Source organism: Gavialis gangeticus, unplaced genomic scaffold (assembly GCF_001723915.1).
Source record: "Gavialis gangeticus isolate Ggan-Ray unplaced genomic scaffold, GavGan_comp1, whole genome shotgun sequence".
Lineage (NCBI taxonomy): Eukaryota > Metazoa > Chordata > Crocodylia > Gavialidae > Gavialis > Gavialis gangeticus.
In genome coordinates this window covers 30,661,413-30,678,595 of record NW_017729030.1, presented here as the reverse complement: position 1 = coordinate 30,678,595, position 17,183 = coordinate 30,661,413, and the positions used below count along the sequence as shown (strand labels likewise).

Here is a 17,183-nt window from a genome sequence, read left to right as displayed (position 1 = left end):
CCCTTTTGGGGGGGGGGCCCCCCCCCCCCAGGTTTGTGTGCGGGGTTGGGGATGGGCTGCCCACTGCAGGCTCAGGGCTCCTCACCATGCTGCTTTCCTACTGGGGTTTCCATGGCGGGACCTGGTACAGGAGGGCAGAGCAGGCCGTGGAGGCTTGGTGTCCTGCTTTTGCTTTTTGAGAAGGTGGTCGCCATAACTGAATAGAATTGTAGAATAATCTGTATTTTCTGCTGCACTTCAGATCCAAAGTCAGAAACTAGACTGTATATCATGGTGAATGATTTTGAATTTCATGTCTACAACCGCTCTGAGCTTTATGGACAGCTTCAAGATTTATTTGGTCTGGATCCGACAATAATTCCACCAAAGAAAGAGGATGAAAAAGCACAAGTAAATGGGAGACAAAGAACACATGCCAATCTTGAAAGGTAAAATATTATAACTTTATTTCAGTATTTGTCTTTATCAAAAACACTGCTCTAACCTATCAGTCAAGGTTCAGTTTTCAGCACCATTAATCGTCTTTGCTGGAAGGTAGTGCAAATAGGAAAGTAATTGGTTACGTAAATTTTAAACAGTTTTTCCTCCTGTGTTGATTAGAGGCTTGCTGTAAAATATACTTAGAATAATGGGGCAAAATATGGTAATGGATGAAATTTATGAAAGGGATTAATTATAGGAATGATATGGACACCGAATAATAGAGAAGTAACCAGACAGCAGCATCTTGAGGAAGAACTTATATAAACAGCAACTAAAGTTTCAGGACCAGTTCTGCATTGGCAGAATCTGGTGTTCCAGAGCTTCAAAATCCTTCTAATTTCCTGGGTTTCTTTTGTGAGGGGGGGAAAAAACTTTGTTTTCCTATTCGTTTGTTTATTTTGTCATATAAAAAATAATTGGATTGGGGAGAGTCCTCCTGTATACCCTGTGTACAATGGTATGAGCTACTTTATGCAGAACCACTGCTAGGGAACTTTCACGCCTTGCCACAGGGACTTAAAATTTGCTAGAGTGTAGCCCAGGGGCAGGCAAAATATGGCTCGGGCTGGATGCGGCCTACCAGGCCATTCTATCTGCCCCGCAGGGCCCATCCAAAAAACAATTATTACTGGCCAGCGGCTGCCCCACTGAAAGCCACAGGGAGGCATGGGCTTTCAGAGGTCATGCGCCATTCAACTGGGTGGGCTCTGTGCCTTCACTTCTGTGGGGCTCCCAGCACTCCAGCTGGGGGCACTGAGTGCAGTGGTGGTTTTCTGGACAGCTGGTGAGTGGGGAGGGAAGCTCCTGCCTGCAGTGCCAGGAGTCGCACATGGTGTCAGGGAGCTTGCCTGGCCTGATGGCACACGTGTGTGGATGGGTGGGCGTGGGGAGTGCAGGGCGGGGTTTGTGTGTGTGGGGCTGCCCCTTTCTCCATGGTGCACAGCCTCCACTGCTGGCAGCAGCAGTAGCAGGCAGCAGGCCCTCGGGGTGTTCATGGCCTGCAGCAGGCAGAGCCTCTTTTCCCACCCCCAGCTGGCATGCGCCTTTGAACCCAGACCAGGCTGGCTCCATGCCACCCTGTGTGGTTCCTGGTACCACAGGCGGGAGCTGCATGCTGTTGGGCCAGGCCAGGCCAGGCCAGGCTGGCTCCGTGCCTCTGTGTGGGGCTCGCAGCATTCCAGTGAGCCAGCCTGACCCAGTGGCATGCATTCCTGGCTGTAGTGTTGGGAGCCCGAGTGGCAGCATGGAGCCCGCCCGGCCTGATGGTGTACAGACCAAAAAACATGGGGAGTCATGTGCCATTGGCCTGGCAGGTTCTGTGCCACCATGTGTGGCTTCCTGCTCGAGTGCTGGAAGCCCCACGTGGAAGCATGAAACCAGCTCGGCCTGCTTGCGCGTGGCTCTTGTCTGTAGTGCCACGAGCCCCACATGCTGGCATCAAGCCAGACTGGTCTAGTTTGAAGACATTTGCCAGCAGGCTGGGTCGACTCTGTGCCACCACTTGCAGCTCCCAGGACTCTGCTGGAGCTGGGCATTGCTGGGGCTCTGCCTGACATAGGCCACAAGCACCCAAGCGGCTGCTGCTGCTGCTCCCCCAGCAGTAGGGTCTGTGTGCCATGGAAGGGCTGGGAGTGGGCATGTGAAAGGGGCTCCCACACCCTCTCACAAACCCCACATCCCCCATACACCGCCTGCAAACTCCACACACTCTGACACCCACACCCTTCCACAGGCCCTACACTCCCCTCACACCCCTACACCCCCCACAAACCCCCCACACCATATGTAAGAGTAAGACTTTTTTAGCTATTATGAGATTTGCCTCTATATACACTATGCAAATGCATGTAAATTGGGACAAATATTTTTTAAAATAAAATTAAAATGTTGTATTAGATTTTTTTTTTTTTTTTTTTTTTTTAGTATACTATTTGTTTTTTTTCCAGTTCCAAGATGGCAACCCTCCCCTCCCCTCCCCTCCCAAAGGAGTACCTCCAGGGGCAAAGGGAAGGACTTCTGGTGGCAAAGGTCAGGGGTTAGCAGTGGGACTTCCAGCCCCACGATTGTGATCAAGGCAGGGTACCTGTCAAGGGGTGGGGCTACTGGTGGACCCTTTGATATCGTGCCAAAAGTCATTAAGTGGCCCTCCAGCTAAAATAATTGCCCACTGCTGGAGTAGCCTCTGTGTGAGGAATGTGCGTTTTTCTGCTGTCCAGAAAATTGGCCTCAAATCAGCGAGATTATATGCTTTTGAAAAAGATGCAAACTTTTTTTTGTATGTTTACTTGAGACCTGATAGACCGGGGTGGGCAATTATTTTGGGCCGAGGGCCGCTTACTGAATTTTGGCAAGCCATTGAGGGCCGCATGACATGCAGCCAGGGACAGATAAGTATTAATTTTTTAAATTTTTTAGGGGTCCCACAGGCCGGATAGAATTGCCTGATGGGCCACATTTTGCCCACCCCTGTGATAGACCTTCACAGACTTTTTTCACTAAATATGCCCTTAGATACAGGTTTTATACTAGACAGGACTGCACAAGTAGTATCCTCACAGAGTGATTGTTCATGCTGTAGCTCGAGTCAGAGGAGCTGCAACTTCATTTTTCTCCCTAATTTTTTGCTTTGGATCATGATAGTTCCAGGCAGCAAAAAATAGAACAGCGACTCTCCCTCTTTCTGTGTTGTCAGCGCACCTTTGTTGGCACTGAGGCAGCACAGAAATAGCTTAGCATGGGAAGAGATGAGGCACAACGGAGGCCAAGGGAAAAGAGGGAATTAAGTCTTGTTGAAATGGAACTGGCAGTGGGTTGTGGAGAAGGACTCTGATTAGGAATGTAGGCAGTTTGGGATTAGGACTCGTTAAGACTGATGGTGAACCTAGGACTGATTGGACAAGGAGGCCCTGATCTGGTAACGGAAACAGGAGCAATGGCATATTTGGAGCAAGTTTTTCTGGAGGGAAAGATGGGTATTTGAAGAAGGAACTGATGTAATTATGTTACTGTCTTCTATTTTTGTGACTCCCTACTTCATTCACTCTGCATCTTCTGCAGCAAATGAAGAATAGGTCCTACCAATCCATGAATCAAAACTTTTCAGTGAAGTTGCCTATAGAAATCCTGTTTCATTAGTCATACAGGTGGGAAGATGTCTTACATCTTGCTTTAGCAAGTTGGATAGACAGGAATACTTGGTAATGAATAGTTCTGCCTTATACAATGAGAACTTCATTTTTCACAGGTGTTGTTGATCTTGTATTCTTGCACCTGTGAAGTGCAGAAGTTAGCAAATATCTGGTGGATTATAATGACCCTGGAAATCATTTTCTGTGTTGTCCCTGGTGTACTTAGTGTCCAACAGGCTAATTAATTTATGTTCTCATGTTCATCTTATTAAAGGCGTTGGGTTGATGTCCTCTGAGCACACAATAACTGAGGTCAGACAGTGAATGATTTTTCTGTGAAAAATGTTCCCCTATCTGAGTCCTAATGTCTCTGCCCTTCATCTATTTTTTTCAGTGATCAGTCATTTATGTGCATCTTTTTTTGGTTTCATCCACAAAATTGTCATTGGTGTACAGGAATGGCAACTGAATGGGGTACACTATCATCAGAAGGTAGAGCTGGAAGGGACTTCATAAGGTCATTTAGTCCAGCCCTCTGCTTAAGGCAGGATCATCCTTGACTAAACCATGAGTCAAATATTGCTCTTTTTGAAAGTTTCCAGGGATAGAGATTTAGCAGTTTGTCTAGTTAGCATGTTCCTGTATCTTTAACCACCATCATAGAAAGGTTCTCCTAATCTAAAACCTGGTGCAGTTTGAGGCCATTGCTTCTAGTCCTGTCCCCTACAGACACAGAGAATAGGTCTCTCTCTATCCTCTCTATAATTGCTCTTCTCGTATTTGAAGACTCTTATCAAATCCTCCCTCAGGTAACCCTAACTCTTTCAGCCTCTCTTCCTAAGTCTTAGTTTCCAGTCCTCAAATCATTTTTGTTGCTTTGTACTGGACTTTTCCAAGAAGGATGTGCATAGGTTGGAGAGTGTGGGACCCAAAACTGGATGCAGTTGTTCAGATGGAGCTTCACCAGTGCTGCATAGAAAAGAAGAATTACTTCCCTTGACCTGCAGATGACACTTCTGTTGACACAACCCTGTATGCTGTTGGCCTTTTTGGCAACGAGAGCATGCTGTTTGCTCATATTCAACTTATGGTCTACTGTAACCCCAAGGTCCTTTTCTGCAATTCTGCAACCTTAGCAGTGATTTCTCAGTCTGTATTCATGCATGCAATTATTTTGTCCCAAATGCAGAACTTTGCACTTAGACTTGTTGAATCTTATCTCACTGATTGCAGACCATTTTTCCATCCTATCATGTCATTCTGGATCCTATTCCTGCCCTCTAGAGCACCTGCAACTCCACCCAGCTTGTCACCTGCAAATTTACTATGCATGCGTGCTCAGTCCCATTTTTCAAATCATTAATGAGGATGTTGAAAAGTACTGAACCCAGGATAGACCCCTGGGGAACTGCACTTGATACCTCCTTCTAAGTAGGCATGGAACCATTGATGATTCCTTGCTGAGCACAATGATCTAACCAGTTATGTATCCACTTTGGAGTACTTTCATCTAGTCTGTAGTTTGTTAGTTTGTTTGTTAATGAGAATATTGTGGGAGACTTTCAAAAGCTAAAGTCAAGTTATATCACATCCATTGCTGTTCTCCCATCCTTAGAGCCTGTCACCTTAATAGAAGGAAATCAGGGCGGTGAGGCATGACTTGTTCTTGTTAGTTCCGTTCCGGCTGTTCCTGATCACTGTCTTCTCTTCCAGGTGCTTTGTAATAGATTCCTTGGGGACGTGCTCCATGATATTCGCTGAAGGTCAGGCTGACTGGTCCGTAATCCCTACATCTTCCTAAGCGCTCATCTTACAAGAAAGGGAAGATGCTTACCCTTTTCCAGTCATCCAGGACCTCATCTGACCTCCATGAATTCTCAGTGTTGAGAAATGAGTGATTGATTGAGGTAATTGTAGAGCTATTATAATTACCTCAGTCATCCATTCTCAACACTGTAATAGCTCTACAATTACCTCAGTCAATTCCTTTAGTACCTTAGGGTGGATTCCATCCAACCCTGCTGATTTTAAAGCATCTCGCTTCTCTAAGTAAGCCTTAACCTGTTGTTCTTCTACGCTAGATTGCTTGTCTCCTTCCCTATCTTTGCTGTTCTCTCTCTCTGGCAGCTTTACCCTATTTTTGAAGACTGAAATAAAGACAGGTATTAAATGCTTAAGCCTTTTCCAATTCCAACAGTCATAAACTCCTCCAAGACCATTTCAGGCTGGACATAAGGAAAAACTTGTTTACTGTCCGAGCCCCCAAGGCCTGGGGTGGTGCAGGTACCTACTCTTTGGACTCATTCAAGAAACATTTGGATGCTTATCTTGCTGGGATCCTTTGACCCTAGCTGACTTCCTACCCCTGGGGCAGGGGGCTGGACTTGATGATCTTCAAGGTCCCTTCCAGCCCTAATGTCTATGAATTCTATGAAGATTTTAATATTTGGCATACTTAATTTTCTGGAAAAGGCCTTGGGCCATATTGGTTAATACTTCTGCTAATTTTTTTCAAAGAAAAAAACAAAGAAATATTCAGGTCTACTCTGTGTTTCTTCTTTCAGTTTGGAAAGGCTATAGCTACTATGCTGTAGCTATCGTTACCAGGGTATTTTGTCAGGTTAATGGCCTGAACCTCTGAAGATGGCCATTAACTCTTCCTAGTCAGTTGTTTCTTTCTAAGATAGTGCTGTGCTTTGGTCATTATTGCTCAAGTTTAATAGCAGGTAGACAATTCATGTTACTAGTATAATGAGTATAATATGAAAATTTCCAGGAAAAAACAGATGTTACTTGTTAAGTTGGACTGTCCTTACAATTAACTGTGGTACTTAAACATAGATTTTAAGGGATTTTAACAGTTATTGCTGCATGTCCAGTAAAATCTACTACTGCACGTAGTAAAGAAACCACAGCAGCTTTTAATACAATAACTGATGTTAGTTGTAAAAGATTTTAATTCTGATTTTTTTTTTTTCCCCCTATTTTCTTTCTGTGATGTTGGATATGTATTATCATGTGTGTATTTTTTCCAGTGTTAAAGTAAAAACGGAATCTCAAGGCCCTTCCTCTTCCTGGAGATCCCTCATTCCTGTCATCAAAGTGAATGTGAGCACGGTAAGTGAAATATTCCTTTTGACTGACTAAAAAGAATTTTGAAACTTCCACAGCTAAAGACTTCATTTTTATATTTGGCTTGATTGTATTTTCATTCTGTGCTTTTCTTTTTTTCAAGCACGAAAGTAATTTAAAATGGGCTCTGTTCTTTTTCGGCACAAGACCTGCTAACATTGGAAAAAACAAAACAAAAGATGTGTTTGAAATGCTTAGTTTTTTTTTTTTTAAGCAAGACCAGAAAATTAGGACTGGGTGGTACATGATACTAAAGCTATTTTTTTTGGTCACTTTTTTTTTTAAATAAAAATATTTGGACCCTTTTTTTACTCCTCAAAGATTAAGTTAGCTTTACTTCACAAATGTGATTCACCAGAAAATCCATTCGATTGATATGAGAATTTCCATGTTTAAAAGTTTGTTTGTAGAGTTGCATTTAATTCACCACTAACAATTTAGCACGTTGATATTTCTGCAAGAAGTCCTATTGCTGTTAGTGAGTTAGAGCTGCGTGTAAGGTAAAATCCTGGCTCTGTTATTCAAAACAATAGAAGTTTTGCTGTGACTTAGGGCTAGGCTTCCACTTGTAGTCTTTACTTGCATAGTTTTTCATTTTTAGTTATTTCTGTGTAAGCTATGTAAGCAAAGAGTAATTTGTCTTTCTTTTAACTTAGGGTCGCTTGGCATTTGGGAATCATTATCAGCCGCAAACACTCTGCATTAATTTTGATGATGCTTTCTTAACATATACCACAAAACCACCTTCAAGTCACCTTGACCAGTTTATGCACATTGTGAAAGGAAAACTAGAAAATGTCAGAGTCATGTTGGTTCCCAGTCCCAGATACGTTGGTCTTCAAAATGATGAGTAAGAGATTTTATTTGTTGCAATAGATTACAAGACTTTAACTGTCTTCTGTTCACCTGCCTATTGTGGTCTTTAGTTTCCTTCTATCAGGATACTTAGTTAATATATTGGCTGCTACCTACAAAGATTTTGAACTTTTGGGACCTATTCTGTTTTTCCTATTAAGTTCCAAAGAATGATTCTCTTCTATCCTGCTCAAGTCTCTGAAAAAACATTAACTTGCTACATTTGTAAGACACCATCCTCTTAGCCATAGGGCTAAGTCACAAAGGCTGCAAACCTTGCATGCTTGCCACCATGATTTTTATGGGAGCACAAAACTTGAGCAAACAGACATCTTTTAGCCCTTTGTCACACGAGAAGTGCCCAACTTTATACGAGTGCGACCATTCTTAGGCATAGTTTGTGCCACCTATTTGCAGGCAATATTTATTTGCTTATGGCAAGAGAGTGGGCAGCCCAGGGCCACAATCTTCCTGCAAGGGATTCCTGTAGGGCATGGCATCCAGTCTGCAGGGTGTTACTGTTGTCCCATAGGATTATACCTCTGAAGCCCTGGGAGTAGTATGGGCCTGTGAACAGGAGGAGGACACATCCATCTTTTGCATTAATTGTTTTTCAGGCACTTGAGGTGGCTAGAATAAGGTCACACTAGAGTGTCTAATAGATGTAATAGAATCTTGCCTTAGACTTTTAATACCGTATTATTTAGGTAGAAAAATGTAAGGGTTCATGTTGCCTTCCTGTGAGCTTTAAAGCCTCTCTGTGCACTCTGTGCTATGTTTACTATCTCCGATAGGGTTTTTATTTTCCTTTGGTCAAGTTTGGTTACAAACTACTTGCTGCTGAAGCCTGGATCTGCAACTGTTTATTTTGGGACAAACTCAACTTGATGCTAACTGCATATTATAGTTATAAGTGTGAAAAACAGTAAAAACCATGATGTTGTGTAACTTTGTAAATAAGGTGGGCATAGTAGGGATTAAATCCCTTGATTGTGATCCCAAAAAATGTTGTTGATTTATCAATTCTGAATTTGACTAACTGTTGAAGTTTTATTTCAAGCTCTGCTTATTGCCAGAGTTCATCTGATTTTATTACTAAACTTCCTTAAAGTGATGGCTGTAATATAACTCATTTAAGGTGAGAACTATGGTCTCCAGGTTTATGTCATAGCACTCTGTTTACTTGAAAATAAGACTAAGTTTATCCCCAATCAGCATGGGGCAGGGAAAACCTCGTCATCTTGTATTTGCATACAGGGAAACCTCATTAAATACATTGTCTATCATTAAACTGCTGCCAGAAGCATCATGTGCTCAGTAATGGAAACCAGCTATGAAACTGATTAAATGCGGCCAACCCTGAGCGTGGTTATAAAACACATGGCCCATATGCGGCAAATTTTTCATGTGCCAAGCCAAATCAGCCAAATTAAGTCCAAGGCTCTACAACCAGCAAACATCTTCTACCCCCATAAGGGGCTTCAGATCTTTCTACGTCTTTGGCAGGCATCCTACGTGTAGGCCCAAGCCTGGAGGCTTCGGGTTCAGATGCCCCCAAGTTGTGCTTGCCCTTCTCCATAAGGCCACAGGAGAAGGCTAGGCAGGAGCCTCCCATTTCCATAAAGTGGACTTAAAGCCCTAACACCTTGATGGGTACTAAATCACACCAGAAGAGCAGTTATCCCCTGGGTGCTTAAGGAAAACTGCCTTCATGGACCCAACTACATGGTGTTTCCCCTACCACAAGAATAAGTTAGTGCAGCCCATCTGAATAAGATATATGGTAGTGCCCATTTCTCTGTCACCCTCAGTGCTGACTCTCTTTTTCAAGTCATGGTCAGCTACTACGCTGAATATAACTAGACTTCCTCTTCAGTTCCACAGCTGAGCAGTGCCTTTCTTTCCCATGTCCAGTGATTCCTGTTGCTTCACCAGGTTTAAATGTCTAGCAAACTACCAAACGGGGCCCCAAACTGTTCACCCATATCCTTCTGTCTCTCCCTCTGTGATTATATGATTAGTATGACCCTGCCTTCATAAGGTGGAGTTGGCCCAGGTTGCTGTGAACCACGTCTGCATATACATTTTTGGAGGAAACCAGGACTTGTGACAGGAAGACCCAGTTCCAGTTATGAACTGGGGGCTAATTAGCAGTTTGTTTGGTGGGGGAGGGGTATTTGGAGTAAGCATACATACTGAGCAGTGCTGAGCTGTGGGGTCAGTATGGCTTGAAACACTGTTCATTCTGCTGGGGTACAGCCCAATGAACTATATGGTAAATTATGAGCCTTTTGGCTTTGAATTAATATCCAGCATGGTTTGTATTATGTGTAAGTAGGTGCCAAAGTGCAGCCTATGGTTATGGAGGACTTCTGTTAAAACTTGCAGCAGTTTCAAGAAAACATAAAATGCATCAATTTCAGATAAATACACTTGTAGTAATTTAGTTTATTTCAAATTTTAGTGTTTTCATATTTGCCCCTCACTTACATGTGCTCAAGGAGAGCAGGGCCTGACAGTAAGGAGTAGGGAAGGAAGGGGCTGCAGGGGAGGAAAGTTGTGTGGGGGGGAGGGGGGCAGAGGGCAAGGGGAGCACCTGACCCTTCCACTGCCACTATTACCCCTGTTTTAATAGTAGGAGTTGGACAAATTCAAGGTAAACTGCCAACAATTAGATTCTATACCAGGAAATTATAACACATTTATGAAGTTTCTGTGTATAGAAGCTTATTATTGGGGGTGGGGTGGAGGGTCATCTTGCTGTTCAGGACTATCTTATATTTGAGTAAATACAGTAAATCCAAGTACAGTGGAAGGTCATGTGTATAATGCAGATTGGTTGTCTTTGAACAAGATATGCAAAAGTACACTAAGAGACAGTATAATGCTACTGTAAAAATTCTGAGCGTAGCTAATGGATGAAACGGAGGAAATGCAACCCAGGTAGGCTTTTAGATAACAGGACAAAGACCCATAATATAAGCACTTGTATGAGATGAATGTAACATACACACCTGTTTAGTTAGAATTTTGGCCCTATATACCATGACCCACAGATCCTGGTTTTCTCAGATTAAAAAAAAATAAATAAAAAAATCCAAAATTCTCTGATTTAAAAAAAACCCCCAAATGCACATTCTTCCATGATTAAAATGAAACATGTATGCATTGAGGTGTGCATAGATATATCCTAATATAATAGGTATTGAGACACTGGTAGGCTTCTAAATTGCTTTAAAAATGTAAATATATCAATAAAATATTGTGTTCAACTGAAATCAGAATTCTTGATAGAGGTGATAGCTTTTATTAGACAAACTAGATTTTTGCAAAAAAAAAAATTCTTTATTTGCAGGCTTTTGGGCACATTTGTCCTTCTTCAGGCATAGGAGAATGCGAAGACGGTAAAATTTTTCCTAGGTGGAATTGAAAACTCATATTTCACAGGAGAGCTGAAGGTGTGGTGTGAGATCTCCTGGTTGGAAAAGTTCATTTTGTGCATATTTAGGCCCAGATAAAAGTTAGACCAGTCTATTTACTTTGAAGTTATCTGATGGCAAGCATGATGTTGAATTATGTTTCCTTCTGGTTATGATGTTTCATATGTCCAACTGATACCTCTATGTTTATCTATCTATTCCAAAGCCTACAATGCCAGTCCAGCCAGGCTGCAGCCCTGTGTCCCACTGGGTGCAGAAATCTAGGGGGGCACAAGTCTCCCATGTCCCTTCCAGCCTGCCCCCCCAACATGACCTCTGGTGCCTGACCCCTTCCCAGAAGGGCATACAGTGCTGGGGAGTGCCCCCCCACCATGAGCTGCCCATGGCTCTCTTCTGCTCCCCAGCCAGGACCCCTGGCTGTGCATTCCTGCCCTGGGCACTGTGCATTGCGCTGACTGGGCATCACTCCCAGCCCTAGCCACCACCCTTGCCCCACTCCCTCCCTTGTCATGCAGGCTCAGCACAAGCTGCTGCCTCAATCTCCCTGCCACACCTTCACTCTCTACGTGTCACCTGCAGTCTCCTCGTCTGTCTGCGCCTCTCCCCCACCACTGCAGGTGCCCAGAGCCTGTGCCTAGGCTGCCCTGTGGCCCTCTGCGCTGCCCTGCATTTGTGGGGGCTAAGCCTCATTAGCCCTGGCCTTCCGCCGCCTATGCTAGTGACCCTTAATTGCGGTATGGGGCGAGTTTCACAGTTTCCACACAGTCTGCGAAGTTGTGATTTTTCTCAGGGCCCTAGTTATAAGTGATTCGTTAGGCATGCATCACCCAGCCAGTAATTTCTGGTGGATGGTTCATTATAGGATGTGCCTTGTTGAAGCAAACTGAATTTAAGACCTTTTGTAACACAGTCTTCAAAGTTAGTTTTGCCTTTAGTTTTAGCTTTTGTTGGTGTCATGAAGAGGATAGGATTTTGTATAAATACTTAGTTAACAAAAAACCCCATTCCTGCTATACTGAGACGAGAACTGTTGACAGTGCGGACTGATGTGAGGGGTTTTCCTTCCCCTCTTTTTTGCTCTCCACTTCAGGCCATTCAAAGCTGGAGAACTATGTTCCTGACGAGTTCCTTCCTAATTTTTATGCTGCTTCTTGATGTTTATGTTTTTTACCATTCTGGCACAAATTGCTTACTGATCAAGAGTGTTCTGAAACGCTAATTGCATGGTAGATCCTTTTATGTTTTGAGCAAGGTGTATATTGTGGTTGAGTAAAGATTCCCGAAATAGTCTTAATTTCTGTGTTTTCAAAAACTTTGGCACTTTCAAAGTGTAGTTTTAGCTTTCTGAAGTTTCTCTTTTCCTTGCTTTGTCTAGGGGTAAATGAACTTAGTTGATGTTCACCATTTGTGAATGTGATTTTGGTCAGCCCAAAAAATCGTTGTAAATTTGGTTTGAATTTTTTGAATACTTTTGGTTAAAAAAACCCCAAAAAACAAACAAACCCCATACTCTCTTTGGTTATGTTTCCACAACCGGTGAAGAAAAGGTGGGCAATCTTTCCTGTGGGCAAGATGCTCTTCAGGGATGTGGCAGTTGTGGACTTAGGCAGAGGAGGGAACTGAATCTGGGTCTCTTGTATCCTAATGGAGTGGCCCTGTCTCTTTGGCTATTGAGCAAAAGGGAGGGGGGGAACACTACTGTTGTCATAACCTACCCCATTTTCTTTGTGTTTTGTGAATAGTATCTAAGTTTCAGACTCTATTTGTTTCTATTAATTATGGTTTTGTCTTTTGTTGTTTTTGTTTGTTTTTGGCACCCAAAATGGTATGGAGTGTTTTGAGAGTAACACAATGCTTCTATACTCAGCCTGAGACAGTGGAAAAGGAAACATCTTTCTGTTAGATAAAATCTAATATTTTTCGTTTGGCTGCCAGATTGAAGAATCAATTATTCATCTTGCCCTACTTCTGCTTGTCTTTTAAAAAGATGACAAGTAAAAAAAACTTTAAGGACATCTTTCATATGTTTTAATCTATTTGCAGAATGTTTAATATATTTATTTATAAAACATTTTCTTGTGTGAATATGTGCACACTCACCCTTACTGCTTTTAAGTATGTGGGAGGGCTGAAGAAATTTCTGCTAGGGAAAAAAAAACAACTGATTTCACCATCTGAATAAAACCAATAAAGCAACATTCTCTAGCCAGTTATTGAAACAAAAACAAGGTTATTTCCAAACAGGAATAACTTGATCATGTTAATAACTTGTTGCCCTGCTTCCACTAAAGATATCCCTTTATTCCCGTATCTCCTGGTTAAAAAGTGAGTGGCGAGAATGCATCCAAGGTCATGGTAGGTCTTGTGCATAGTAATCATGTTTCCTTGAAAACTGGAGATGCCCTTATCTTTGGGGCCTGCCCCATGCCCTTTTTGGACTTTGATAACGTTAAGTAGTTTAGCACAGCTTTGTAATCTTTAATAGATCTGCATGTTTAAAAGTAGTTAATAGAGGAGCTTGTGAAAATGAAACTGGCAAGTTAGTTAATAGTGTACATCATGGTTGTCTAACTGACAGCCTATAGGCTGCATGTGGCCAGTGAGCAGTGAAATTGTTTGTTTCTCTGGGCTCCTGGCTGTCTGCTGTTCCCCCTGTTACATCTGCAATGGTAGCTGAAGTGTCTGGGGATCCCCCTGTCTCCTCCAGTCTCCTCCAGCTTATGCGTCCTGCTCCCACCCCACTGGGCAAGGCAGTTCAGCACAGGATGGGAAGTGGAAGATGAGGGCATGACCATGTGTGTGGTAGGGTGGGTAGGGAGCATCCAAGCTGGTGCACTGTGCAGCAGGGAGAAAGGGAGGGGGAGTGCTCACATTGGTGTGTGGTGCAGTGGACGAGAGTGCCCATGGTGCAAGGGGGTGTGGAGGAGTGTCCATGTAGGCCCTGCTGTTGTGGCTTGTGGGACATGTGACCCCCCAGCCACTTAAAAATTGAACAGCCCTGATGTACACACATCAAGACCAGCCTCCTAGCTCCTCCAGTCTGTTCCAGGCTGATACCTGAAGGCCCTGCCTTGCCCTGCCCTTTCTTCTTGCCAAAAAAAAAAAGTTAAAAACTGAAAAACCTTGACACCTGGAGCTGAATCATATGGAGTAATGAGTTTAGTGACACTGTGAGTAGCTATTCTACAGGGAGCTCTCAGCTGCAACACTATGCAGACATATTAAATGTTGTCACCTGAGTCAGCTGCTGTGCTTCTCCGTTCTTTTTAGGGAGGCCCACCAGATTGTGGTGGGGAACTGAGGTACACAAGAGAACCTATTTAGGACGTGCAGGAGGGTGTGTGGTGGGGAAAAAGACTTACTGAAAGTAGAGAAGACAAGCAGAGGAAAGGTGAGAGCGCCTAGGAGAAGTTGAGAGGATAAATACAGAGCTAAAAAAAAGAGCAAGTCATGAAGACTGGATACAGACACAGCAGAGTAGATGCAGTGAAAGGTTAAAACTGAGAGAAAAGTAAAAGATATAGATGGTAAATACTATGCATTTTTATGGCACTTTTTTCAGGTGCCCATCCCCTCCCCCACTCCAAAAGTGGGGCAGAGTAATAGCAAAATAGCTTATGCTGTAGTGGTTGGAAAGAGAAGGGTTTGGCCCCTCCATCAGTGACTGCAACTTCCCTGTGGACATCTTCCTCTTTCATGGCTTCACATGGCTTTTGTGAATTTGTCAGACAAGGAGATATTGGAGTATAATTGTCTGTAGCAGAGAAGATTTTTATGAAAACTAGCACTTCAAAATCCTTGTAACAATTTTATTTTAAATGAAATTAAATTTAGATCACATGGATAATTATTCAGTCAGGAAAGGCAAAGCTTCACTTACACTCTTCTATCTGCCCTTGTTTATGTGTGAGTGTGTTCAATAAATACCTTGCATTAGTTTTTACAATAGCATTTTTAAGTACTTTTTTTCATTAAATATACAAATGCAATGCTTGTAGTTCTGCTTACTTTTTGTGCAGAAAGAATAGCAATATATTTCATGTAAATATAACCTAGCAAACTGTACTTACAGAATGTAATATAGATGTAAATAGAATGCAGAGTAACAAAAAATTGCTGGTGTAAGTAGGCGACCTACTATGTAATGTAAGCATTATGGTAGTGCAGTGTATGCAGTTCTGTGACCTTCACTCTTGACTGCCCAACTCCTTACATACAGCATAGCCAATGTTAGATAAAAATGTGAGTAGCTAAGTTATCTGTTGTCCTGCAGATTTTTAAAGACCTCAGGACAGGGACATGAAGAATTCTTATCCTGTCACTTTTGGGAAGTTTGAAAGTAAATAGATTGCCTGATCCATGGATCTCTTAAGACAGGGGTGGGCAATTATCTCAGCTGGAGGGTCACTTAATGAGTTTTTGTGAGCTGCTGAGGGCCATGCGCACAATTTTTCAGAAGATGTCATTTTAAAATAAATTATAGATAAAAAATCAAGTCGTATACTAAAAATCAAACTTCTGTTATAACATACTTTAATTTATTTCAAAAAATAATTTTTGTCCTTATTTATGTTTTATGAGGTGATTTGCATAATAGCTCAAAACAAAGTCTTACCCTTGTATATATTGTGTGTTGCTGGTGGGAAGAGGGGCCAGAGGCCCATGCAGCAGAGCTTGTCTGGCTGATGTGGTGCAGATGCAGTCTGGCCCAGTGTTGTGCATGGGGCTGAGCCCCACATCTGCCAGACAGCACAGATCCGGCCCCAGCCAGCACATGCAACTTTCCGGTAGGGCTGCTGCCACAGCTGCCCAGATGCTGCTTGGCTTTCCCTGCCTCCAGTGGTGGCTCCTTCTACTCTGCCCCCTGCTGCGGTGCTCGTGGCAGCAGGTAACGCAGGGAAGCCATGGGGATGCATGCTGGGCAGCAGATGCCTAGTCAGATGCAGGGGAGCTGCAGTCGAGTGGCTCCTGCCCCAGTGAATGGATCTCCAGCTCCAGCTGCCTTCCACCCTCTTGGCCTGCCTGATGCAAGGAGCAGCCACCTGTGGGTGGCCAAATGGGTCAAAGGCAGCAGTCTGCTGGAGCTGGAGCCCTGCATGCAGGGGCAGGAATCGCCTGGCTGCAGTTTCCCCTTGCCTGGTTGGCATCTGCTGCTTGGCATGTATCCTCATGGTTTTCCCATGTTACCTGCTGCCTGAGGCAGTACAGCAAGGGCAGGAGGAGGAGGAACCGCTGGAGGCGCAGCGAGCTGAACAGTATCTGGGCAGCTGTAGCTGCCCCGGGAGCAGCCCTGCCAGGAAGCTGTGCACAGTGGCTGTCAGCAGGTGTGGGCTGCCCCGGGTGGGAGTGGGCGGGGCTTGGTTCCATGTGGAGCGCTGCAGTGCCAGTTGCAGGCTTGATCTATTCAGTTGGTGGGCACCCGCCTGTGGGCCGGATCCAGCCCTCAGGCTGTATTTTTCCCACCGTCCTAACGGTTACTTGAAGGGTAGGTGAGAAAAATCTTGCTTCAGGCCTGTGAACCTTGAACTTTACATTTCTTTGACAGTGGTCTGTACCTACTGTATATTTTAGTGTGCAGCAAAGTGAACCTCCTGTCTTTTTTGAATGCATGCTTAAAAGATTAGCCAAATACACATGTAAAATATAGTGAATGTGTTTTCCATGTCACTTTTTAAAAAATTTTTAAATCCAGTGTTAAGGCATATGCAGAAATCTCTCTTTCATTAAGGCAATTTCCATGCCAAGCCCTATATCTGTCCAAATCATCCCAGCTGTAGGGGGCTGTTCAAGGAAACAGTTTTATGAATTGTGTGTTCCTCCTTTCCCTTTTCTATCAGTTCATAAATTGTTAGACAGTTTTTGTTTTTAAACTTTTTTTCTTTTCTTTTTTCTTTTTTTTAACAAAATAATCTTGAGTTAGACATTGGTTGTAGAAAATATTTTAGCTTCAAAAGTGAAATTGCTGGAAAGTTGGAGTGACTGGAAAGTAATGCATTTTTTAAATTTGAGTTGCTACTTTTATAATGATATAAGTACCTGCTAGGCCCCTCTGGTCCTGGTTCCTATTTTAGTTCGAGAACAATTAATACATGGAAGAATGAAATGTAGGACAAGGTGAATGCTCTTTTTTTTTTTTTTTTTTTAA

General features: G+C 43.2%; 1 protein-coding gene across 3 annotated transcripts in view; it reads left to right on the top strand.

The window, feature by feature from the left end:
* The window catches only part of KIAA1109 (KIAA1109 ortholog), a 299,447-nt gene that overhangs the window by 59,448 nt on the left and 222,816 nt on the right, over positions 1–17,183 (top strand). For all 3 annotated transcript variants that reach the window (XM_019522065.1, XM_019522064.1, XM_019522063.1), the window contains exons 6-8: positions 242–428; positions 6,647–6,728; positions 7,400–7,593. In XM_019522065.1, the coding sequence (XP_019377610.1) occupies positions 242–428; positions 6,647–6,728; positions 7,400–7,593 (463 nt within the window). The remainder of the gene's footprint in view (positions 1–241; positions 429–6,646; positions 6,729–7,399; positions 7,594–17,183) is intronic.